The 11,201-nt window shown below is 41.2% G+C and overlaps 1 protein-coding gene across 1 annotated transcript; it reads right to left on the bottom strand.

The window, feature by feature from the left end:
* Nucleotides 1–281: 281 nt before the first annotated feature.
* On the bottom strand, nt 282–8,040 carry ZXDB (zinc finger X-linked duplicated B). The gene has a single exon (XM_077890103.1). It carries the CDS (start codon nt 7,947–7,949, stop codon nt 5,544–5,546), a length of 2,406 nt encoding a protein of 801 aa, XP_077746229.1. The 5' UTR covers nt 7,950–8,040; the 3' UTR covers nt 282–5,543.
* Between the last annotated feature and the right edge of the window lie 3,161 nt (nt 8,041–11,201).

The raw sequence follows: 11,201 nt of genomic DNA, 5'->3' as shown, positions 1-11,201 counted from the left end.
TCCCTCTGCCTCTCACTTCTACCTCTAAAAAATAAATAAAAATTAAAAAATAAACTGGTAAAATTAATTTTAATATTACATTTTCTTTAAGCAAATATATTTAAAATAAAATGTTTCACTACAAAAAATAAATATATGAGGTGATGGATGTGTTAATTAACTAGATGGTGGAAATCCTTTCACAATGTATACATATCACCACAATGTACATTTTAAACATCTCATAACTTTGTCAATTATACTTCAATAAAGCTGAATAAATTCAAATATTATCCAATGTGTAATCAATATACACATACTCATTAAATACTTTAATGTTTTAAACCAAGCCTTCAAAATCAGGTTTGTATTTTACAGCACATCTTAATTCAGATATAAAATTGTCAATGATTAAAGTGAAATTTAATACTACTAAAACAATAAAATATTTAACAGGAAACAATTTTAAACTGTTGTTAAATTTAAATTTATTAAATTAAAAATACAGTCTCTCAGTCATAGTAGCCACATTTTAAATGCTCAATGGCCACATATGACTAGTAGTTGCCATATTAATTAGTGCAGATCTAGATCATTCATGTCAAGATGAGGAGGACTCTGGTAATTCAAAGGGAAGTAAAAATAAATAGAACTATATAGATAGTTCTGAGCATGCCTTAAGGAACCAAGAAAGAGGAAGTTGCCCTCTGTCATTGTCTAGAATGTAGATAAACCACAATGTGGATAGTTTATGAAGGGATACCTATGATTTATCAATTAGCATTTAACTAAACACCATCTTTACATACTTCTGAAAAGACTCTTCCTTACTTCCCTCAATTAGTAAAAATGTGATTATTACAGTCCCCAAGAATACCTGAGTTATCATTTCTGATTTTGCTAAGTCTCTTTTTGTTACCTATGTATCTATGTATCTATCATCATCTATCTCCCTAAAGAGGCACTAAGTACTATGCCTTCCTCAATTTGGAAACATCTTTAGTATTGGTTCCTTCCTTTCACTTCCTACTGACACCACTCTAGTCCAGGCTTCATCATATCACGCCTGAATGGCTATAAAAGTATTTTCACTGATTCTTCTATTCCAATCTCTCTCATCTAATTCATACAGCACCTCCATTACATTAACCTAAGACATAATTTCCATGATCTGACTCCTCTACTAAAACATGTTCACAGGCTTTCATCTGTGCCTAGAATAAATTCCTCATTGTTCTTATTGTGTGTGTGTGGGGGGGGGGTTGTGGTGTGTGTGTGTGTGTGTGTGTGTGTTTACCTTTCTGTCATTTTGGTACCAAGTTAAACTTTGCCCATTTCTGTCCTCCAATTCTTTAACAAATGTTTTTCTCTCTTCTCCTGTCAAATGTGATCTCCTTAAAGGTCAGAGTTGCATATTATCCTTATCATATAACCCTCACTATGTTATGCTGTATTTGTACAATTATGCTTAATAAGTATTTGTTAATTTGAAATAAATACACTGGAAACTCCAGCTGACAAATTGCCTTCTTATATGTTTCCTGGATAAGAACATAAAGAGTTTAGGTCACAGAGACAAATAAACTTCATAATCTATGCATGTTTGACTCCCATTACTCAATCATTATATTTATTATACTAATTTTTAAAAATGCTAATGCCAATATATATTTTCATTTACAACCTACATCATCAACAGAGCCCCCCAGAAACAGACTTTTTTCTAAAGAATTTATTTATTTATTTATTTATGAGAGACACACACACACAGAGGCAGAGACACAGGCAGGAGGAGAAGCAGGCTCCATACAGGGAGCCCGACTTGGGACTCGATCCTGGGTCTCCAGGATCAGGCCCTGGGCTGAAGGCGGCGCTAAACCGCTGAGCCACCCAGGCTACCCCCAGACTTTTTTTAAAGCCATCATGTTGCTGTGTTTTCAACTGACAGGTTTTGTCTATTAATTTTTGGGGGCAGTATTTTTTGGCAAGATTTTTTAATAAACCAAAGACTGAGGAGAAAAAAGAAAGGAAATAGGATTAAATTAAAACATGTGTCATTATTTAAAAGAGTAATGGCAACTTTATGTCACCACCACCAAAAATTAGACTTCTTACTTTGAACGTATAAAGAGGTACACCATTTTACTAGAATATGGTATTAAAAGAGAAATCATTTGAACAAATTTCTTCAATGAAACTCTGAGCCCATGGACAAATCAAAGCTTTTATTTTTGAGAAAAGCAACATTTGTCCTTTGAAAATTTCAGCAATGAGTAAGAAAAAATACATTTTATGATTTTTTAGTGGGAGAAAGTTGGTTTAAGGAATAAAAAATAGGGATCCCTGGGTGGCGCAGCGGTTTGGCGCCTGCCTTTGGCCCAGGGCATGATCCTGGAGACCCGGGATCGAATCCGACACCGGGCTCCCTGCATGGAGCCTGTTTCTCCCTCTGCCTGTGTCTCTGCCTCTCTCTCTCTCTCTCTGTGTGACTATCATGAATAAATAAATAAAATCTTAAAAAAAAAAGGAATAAAAAATAAAGTCAGAGTATTAAATTCTTGTGGTGTTTAAATAATTTATTTGATGTTTGCTACTTGTGCATTCATTTCCATTCTTAACACACATATTTTCTGGACATGAAAAATAGGGATCTATTTAAGAGATCTTAATGAATGACAATATTTTTGAAATGCACTTTATAAATACAAATATTTCAAAGCAAAGGGAGAAAACAGTTGAATGAGTAGACAATAAAATTCTGAGTATTTTTGATTTACAAAAGTATGCCTACCGTTTTCACTAAATGAATACAACCACTTAAAAAAATATATGTGTGTATACCCACACACAGTACAGAAACATTTCAAAGTGGCAAGTTTTTAGTGCACTGCCAAAGTGCTACAATAATTGTCATCCATAGACATTCACGTGCAAACACCACTGACTAGTTCACTAGAGCAAATAAGAGTATTAGTTAGCCAAACTCTGTAGCAAAAACTTTTAAAAAATGAAAATAATGAAACAGAAATCTACTTCTCATCTGAACAATGTAGAAAATAATCTTGTTTATCATCTGAGTCATTTATCAGTGTGTATGATGAGTAAATGGGCAAGAAAAGATCTATCCATTAAAAATTTTAAAAAAGAAAGGAATGGCAAAGACTGGAATGCACAAGGGAGTGGAGAGAGGAGAAAGTTAAGCACAAAGTAACAGAAATCAATTACAGTGGAAAACAGCAGCTAGTTTTGACACTGAAATGAATCATGGAAGTTGGATAAGTGGAAAAGGAGAGGCAAAGATAATTTATCTTGTGTTAAGCTATATATAGAACTGTCAGTCACTAGCCAAGCCCATTTAGAATGTAAGTTGGCTAAACTGCCACATGTCACAGTACAGACTTTGTCAAAACTACCACACAGGGTTGTTCTGAAAAACAAATAAGATACCAGTAGTGAAGAAGTTCCACAAAATTCAAAAGCTGCACTCATATATAAGACAGTTTATACAATATTCAGATTCATTCTATCCTTCCAACTCTGAGAAAATGGAAACAATGAGTTCTCCAGACCACAGAAAGGAGGAAACCTCTGCTTCATTATCAGAGCTTCACACAATAGCAGGCTCGGCTCCGCAGTCACAGCAAAGTCTGACTTTGTAAGCAGAGCAGATATGGTGATAAACTGAAATAAGGGAAATGGTTGCAAATATACCTTTGAGCAATGTCTCTACTCCTGGCATTTCCCCACAGAAATTCCTGGAAGGAGGGAGGATTATTCAGTGGAGAAAATACAGAGATTCTGTATCATACCTCACTCTAACCCTAACAAAACTCATTGCCTAAACATTGAAAGGGGTTAAATTATCTCAATTTCTCCCTTACAGCAGAAAGGCCTGAGAGGGTAAAAAAAAAAATTATATAAATTCATCAAAATATGCCAAAGCACATAATACTTTTTTTTTAAAGATTTATTTATTTATTCATTCAGAGAGAGCGAAGAGAGAGGCAGAGACACAGGCAGAGGGAGAAGCAGGCTCCATGCAGGAAGCCAGATGTGGGACTCGATCCTGGGTCTCCAGGATCACACCAGAGGCTGCAGGTAGCGCTAAACCGCTGCGCCAGCGGGGCTGCCCCGCATAATACTTTTCCTTACATATTAAAAACTGGAAAAGAAGAAAAGTCTAACGTGTGTTAGCTATGTTTGTGCATTGCCATGATCATATGACAGCTAGGAAACTCAGGCTTAGTGAGACTAATTTATTCAGGCCATTTATCCCTTACAAATTTGACCCTGGGTTTGTTCCATGTCAAAATTCTGGCTGGCAACTTCAACAAAAACAAATCCTGCCCCATTACAAAAGGTCAGGAAGATAAATGGCAAAAACAGCCAACATATTTTTGTTATCTTTTTTCTTGTTAATTCTACCATTATTTAAGAAAATATTCTGGCATTGAATAATACTTCAGTTAAACTTTTATAAATGCCTTAAACAACATTTCCTCCTCCACTAATAGTAATTCTACAAGAACAATCCATGATATCAGAAACACAAGTAATCATCAATAAATGCATTTATCAGCAGCAGCTGCAAATATAACAAAAAGAAAGAACCAGACATTATGTACCACCTGATTAAAAGAACACATCATGAACTAAGAAACATTCCTGCCCCCAAAATCGCATTTTCAATCTGAGGAAGTCTCTAGATCCAACTACCAAATAAAGGAAACAAAGGGTAACGGAACTTCACACCAAAAGGATGTAATGACAAAAACCTAAGATTGTGGCAAACGCTACATGTGAAACAACCTAGTTCTTCAACAAATAAAAGTGCAAAGAAAGAATCAAGGAGGAAACAGATTAAAAAGACCCTTAAGAGCTTTATTGGAATTCTATATTAAAAATATTAAAAATAAATAGCATTTATGAAATAATTCCAAATTGAAAGCTGACTAGATATTTACTGGTATTAAGGAATTACAGTTAACTTTAAGTATGATAATGGAATTATAATTTTTCCAAAAGAGCCCATACATTATATAACTATATATGGAATAATAATTGAAATGATGTACTGTGTGGTATTTATTCCAAAATACCTCCTGAAAAGGGTTAGAGATAAGGTAAACAAAATTATTTGCGAATTAATAAAAGTTAAAGTTGGGTGCTAAGGACATGGCTGTTCATTACACCATTATGTATGTTGGGGAAAAAAGCACATGCAACACAAGCACTAAAAATTGTCCTTATTTTTTCCAAGGAAATAAACTTATCAAGGAATCACAGAGATGAAAAGACCTTAGAAACAATCAATTCAAACCACCTCATTTTATAAATAAGGAAATTAAGGCTCAGATAGATTAAGTGACTTGCTCAGGGTCACACAACTCGACAGTTCCAGAGTCAAGATCATAATTTAAATCTCCAGACTTGTAGCCCAGGGCTTTGTTCTTTTTCAAACCTATAAGAAATGACTACTGGATTTAAACATTTAGTCCAGAATATCCTTAAAATGGAGTGTAATTCATAAGAATAAGCCACGTGGCAAGGAATTAATAGTTAGTTCATACCAAAAATGAGCTGCCAGTCACTGTGATAAGATCTGTTTCTTTCTGAGAACCATGGTTTCCTGCTGGACTGGAGAATCCAAACTGGGTCTCTTCCTCCTGTCCAAAGAAGTCAGAGTCAGGATGTACATTCCATTCTGCTTTGGTTGGCGTCAGTAGTTCCGAGACACTGTTTTCACAAAGGGTGCTTGAAGGAGTCAGAGCATCTGTGTCCACTGTAAGCTTACTGCTGGGGGTCAAAGCCTGGGGCTCTTGACTCGAGTTTTTCATAGCCAAAGAGCCCAGAGATACCAATGGCCCCACACTTAGACTTGAGACATCATCCATATCTAAGGGACTCTGCTGAAAACCAGAGGCTGTCGTTCCAAAAAAGAGAGAGGTATCCAGACTCTGAGGAAGGTCACTGGTGGCCATCAAGGCCCGAGGGTCCACAGCCTGCCCTAATGAATTATTATTATTAGCAGGGAGGCTCCCTGCCAGAGTTGAACTCACAGAAGCCACATCAATAGTCAAGATTCCAGAGTTTGCCAATGCTGTGTCCAGCACTGCAGCGGAGCTACTGCCAGGCACATCAGAGGAGAGAGACACTAGCTCTGCATCACTGAGGTCATTCTGTCCCTGGCTGGTAAGTTCACTGCTGGGCGTAAGAGAATTTGCAGCTTCTAGCTGAGCTAAGAGATCCTGGCCAAGGTTGTGCCTTTTGGCCAAGTGGGTCTTCATGCTGTGCTTGGATGTGAAGAGCTTATTACAAGTAGAGACTGGGCAGCGGCTTTTCCAGGTGTCCACGTCCTGCAAGTGTTTCTTGGAGTGAATGTAGAGACTACTGCGAGCAGAGAACCTGGCACAGCAGCCTTCCACAGGGCACACAAAAGGCTTTGTGCCCAGGTGGGTTATGCTGTGGCCTTTCAGATGCTCAGCCCTTGTGAAAGATTTCCCACAGCCTTCCACAGGGCACATGAACCTCCGGTCATCCTCGTGCTTCCTTTTGTGCCTCAAGAGTTTGGACATGCTGGTGAAGTTCCAGCCACAGCCGTCAAAGTCACAAAGGAAAGGTCTCTCACCTGTGTGGCTCCGCAGGTGAATTTTCAGGCGACAAGCCTTGTCGTACTGTTTGCTACAGCCTGGAAAAGAGCAGGAAAAGAGTTCCTGTTCCCTGAAATGGGCACGGTTATGGGAAAACAGGGCACTCACTGTGATAAACGTCTTCTTGCAGCCGGAAAATGCGCACTGGTATGGCCTCTCAGGTTCGAAATGGCTGCGCTGGTGGGCGCTGAGTTTGGCCTGAGTGGGGAAGCTCTCCTCGCACACCTCGCATTTGAACGAGTTCTCCTGCTCATGGCCCTTCATGTGCGCCTTGAGGTTATACACCGTGGTGAAGCTCTTGCCACAGCCCTCCGCAGGGCAACCAAAGGGCCGCAGTTTGTCGTGCGACTGCAGGTGCCTCTTGAGCTTGTAGGAGGTGGTGAAAGTCCATCCACAGCCGCCCAGGGGGCACTTGAAGGGCCGCTGGCCCTGGCTGCTGCTGTGAGTCAGCAGGTGCACCTTCAGCTGGTGCTTCTTGGCGAAGGTCTGTCCGCACTGCGCCTCGGGACACAGGTACAGCACCACGCCCGGGCCCGGGCCCAGCGGCCTGCGGGGACTCTCGGCTGCGGCCCGGCCCTCTGCCTCCTCCTCAGGCGCTGGGGCCGGCGCCGGTTCAGCCGGCTCGGCCAGCAGGAGGTCGGGCGGCAGCTCAGGGCAGTCGTTGGGCTGGACCCCCGCTTGCGGAGCCATCAGACCCCCAGGCTGAGGGGCAGGCGCGACTTCAGGCTCCCAGGCTGGCGGCGGGGGTGTGGCCAGGGTGAGGACACCGTTCTCGAAGCGCAAGAGCAGGTTTTGGTTGTGGATGGTGACAGTGCCCGTGAAGGCCGCGGCGGGTGCCAGACTTGGGGCGGGGATCGGGTTCTGGGCCGGGGCTGGGGCGGGGACTGCAGACAGGCAGCGGGGGCCTAGCGCCTGGCGGCCCGCGGGATTCGCGCCACTCTCACCCTGCTGCAGCTGTGGGACCGACTCGGCCTCCTCCCTCCATACAGGCCCTGCGGCCTGGCCATCGCCCGCGGTCTCCACATCGCCACCCACCGGGTCCAGCAGCACCAGGAAGAAGTCATCGCTGTCGCCGCCACTAGCATAATCCGACCTGGGCGCCAACGGGCTCAGGCCCGGGCCCCGTGAGGCCGCGCGGGCCTCCTCGCGCCGCCTCCCGGACCCGCCATCTTGGGGGCCCCGGAGCAGCAGGAGGCGGCGCGCGGGGACCTGGCCAGCCCGCGGGTCAGGGCCGCCGTGGAACCGGCTGCCGCCCGCGGGGCTGCCAGCACCACCGCTCTGTCGTGTCCCACGAGGCGGGAGCAGCCTTGGGCTTTCCATCTCCGAGGCGGTGAGGCTCGGCTGGAACCGGAGCCGCGGAGGAGGCGCGACCCCGCCCCCTGCCGCGGGCCCGAACACGTTCCTGAAAGGAAAAAAAAAATGTGCAATGCGCAGAAACTGGCCCTATCAGATATTAAAACGTGTTTAACGACACAGTGATTTAAATATTCTGGTACTGGATCTCTGGAACAGAATAGAAAGCCCAGAGGCAGAGCCTCGTATGCACAAGTAAGTTCTACACCCAGTATTTGTAGGAAATCAAGGATGTCTTCCCAGATAGTGGGGAAATGAAAGTTCATTCGGTACATTTAACCGAGCAATCTATCTGCTAAATGCAACTTAAATCTCTGTGTCATTATATACACCAAAATAAACACCCCCACTCCCTCCCAGTGCTAAGTATGGTGCTTTTAAAAAAATTGTTTGCTGGTTGGCTGCCTGGCTGGCTGGCTGGATTTATCAATCCAGTGAGAGAAAATTCCTGGAACAATAACACTTTGTGTCAACATCAAAGTACCGTAATGCTAGCAAATTCAAATGAAAATGATGTCCTTTTCTTTTTTATTTATTTATTTTTTATTTTTTTCTGGGTAGCTTCCATATCCAGAACTGTCTTGAAAAAGGTCCTCAGGAAAATTTGTCTTACAGTTCGTTTTTTTTTTTTTTTTTTTTGGCTTGCTGATGCAGAAATTAGAATGAGTAAGAGGTGAGGCCAAAACAGATTACCACTGTTCAGCCTAGAAGTGCAAAGCTTGGAAGATGAAACAATTTATACTGAATCCTGGAAAACCCAACCCACTCCTGGGTCCTTCCAAGACAGTGCCCAACCTAAACCAACTCTTTGCCATTACATCATGGTAAATCTCATGTCCAATCCCACAGCATTCCTCAGAACATTCCTCTGTTAATGCTAGATTCTCCAGCACATGGAGGTCTCTGGACAGAGTACCAGTTAAACGTGGTAAGATTAAACCCTAAGTCACTGTGATGGACTCTACTGAGAAAAATGCACATATGACCATGTTCAATCGTCCTGGTGTACCTGCTTGCATTTCAGCGTGGTGGCCCAATCTCATTGTAATGGATTTGGCCTGTGATGCCTTAGTGATTGTATTAATGATGATGATGATTTTCCGACTTGTCTGTCATCTGTGATTTGGGAAATGATATCAATAAAGGGTGAAATATCTAGCAAGGGAAAGGCTTAGAGTGATGACTAGATTATTGGATACATATAGTTTAAATAATCCCCACTTTCCCCCTTTTTAATGATAATGGACACTTGCTGATCTCTTGATAGGAAGAACAATTTTATTATCCCTTACATCTGAAACCTCGTCAAAATTTTTACTTCACATATTTTCCTTCTGTTACATTTTTAAAGGAAGCCATTTTTAAAATCTGAGATATAGAGGAGTGCATAAAACATATCTGCCAGATTTAGATAACTTATAAAACTAAAAACCTAATTAAGTCATTTTTGAAAAAGGCCCCTTGCTCAACTGGGAGACTGCTTCTGTGTCTCTCACTCTCTGCCCCTCTGTCCTGCTCATGTGCACTCTCACCATTTCTCACTCAAATGAATAAATAAAATCTTTAAAACAAAAACAAAACAAACAAAATAAAACAAGGAAAACAACCAAACACCCATGTATCTAGGATCAAGATCAAGAAACAGACCATTGCCAGCTCTCCTGGGTACAGACAGTATTCCTCTCAATCACAACCCGTGCCCTTCCTTATAGATAAAGTTATTATCCCGACATTGCAATAATCATTTCAGTGCTTTCTTTATAGCTTTACCATTTTTTGTACACATTCTTAAATAATATAGTTTATACTAAGTTATATAAATTGAATTGCATGCTTCCTTTGATCGCTTGTTTCTCTCACACTGTATCATATACATGTGATTTGATAGACTCATCCAAGTTGTTCAATATAGTTGTAAATCCTTTATCCCCACTGTTGACTAGCATTCCAGTGTATAGTTTTAGTGAAGTGATTATGATATAATTATACAGTTCTACAGTGGATGGACACTAGAGTTGTTTCTAGTTTTTAACTACTATGAACAATGTTGCAGTAAACATTCCTGGAAATTTCCCATGGAACACATGTGTAGAAGTCTCTTGGGTATACCTCCAAAACCACATTCACTTGGATATAGGGTATGAATATCTTCAGTTTTTCTAGATGACGCCAAATTGGTTTCTGTAGTAGTGGTGCCAATTTACTATTTCACAAGTAGCATAGAGTTTTTGCTGCTAGACATCTTCACCTACATGTAAGATTGCAAAAATGTTTTTTGTTTTTTGTTTTTTTTACTATTACTGTTCAGCTTTGGCATATTCTTATGTTTATGAGCCTTTGGATTTTCTCTTCTGTGAAAGAACTGTTCAAGTTTAACTCTGTCAGCCATTCTTCTATTTTCCGTCTTCACTTACTCATTTATTGAGTTCTTTATGTATTTTAAATACTAGTCCTTCGATTATATGTTTGGCCAAAATATTCCCTTGCTCTGCTGCTTGCATTTTCACTTTCTTTATGCTATGCTTTGTGAACAGATGTTATACAGTCAAATTATCATTCTTTTCTTTATTATTAGTACTTATCTGTTTAAGAAGTCTGTCCCTTCCTTGGGGCTGTGAACATATTCTCTATGTTGTCTTCTAAAATAGTCATGGTTTTGTCTTTCACAGTTATGTGTTAATCCCCCCACAAGTGATGCTTTTGTATGGTGTTGAGTAGGGTTCTATTCCCCACCCACCCCTGCCTGATTGTCTCAGTGAACCACGTTTGAAAAGTCTGCTCTTTTCCAAATTATTTACAGCAACGCATGTATCATAAATCACTATGTATTCTGGGGCTGAGAGAGAGTACTCAAGGATAGACCAATTTGGAGTGGGGAATCCCTTCTCCAAGGCTGGAATTCACACCTCATTGGAGAAAGTATAGGAGAAACTGTTGGATGGCAGAGAAGTTTGCTGGTTTGTGGGAACTAGAGCGGGTTTTCAGAACCAGAGCTGGTCTACAGTTACAGGGTAAGCAGGACACAACCCTATGGAACACATCAATGTGGACAAGCCACAACTAGTGGCATTGTGTTTGGGCATGTAGTAGAAATAGGGATGTTGGTGGAGTTAGAGGCCTGGAGCTAAAAATGTTCTGCATGTAGAATCAGAAGGGCCTTGGTGTTGGGAGGGCTGTAGCACTGGGAGAACTAGAGAGGATAAACCTGTTGTTGGACAG

Source organism: Canis aureus, chromosome X, assembly GCF_053574225.1.
Source record: "Canis aureus isolate CA01 chromosome X, VMU_Caureus_v.1.0, whole genome shotgun sequence".
Lineage (NCBI taxonomy): Eukaryota > Metazoa > Chordata > Mammalia > Carnivora > Canidae > Canis > Canis aureus.
Note: the sequence above shows the minus strand (reverse complement) of the source record. Positions and strands in the feature narration are given on the sequence as shown.

Bases quoted from the DNA above. Each gene is read 5' to 3' on its own strand.
- ZXDB (XM_077890103.1), bottom strand. From the start codon at position 7,949: ATGGAAAGCCCAAGGCTGCTCCCGCCTCGTGGGACACGACAGAGCGGT.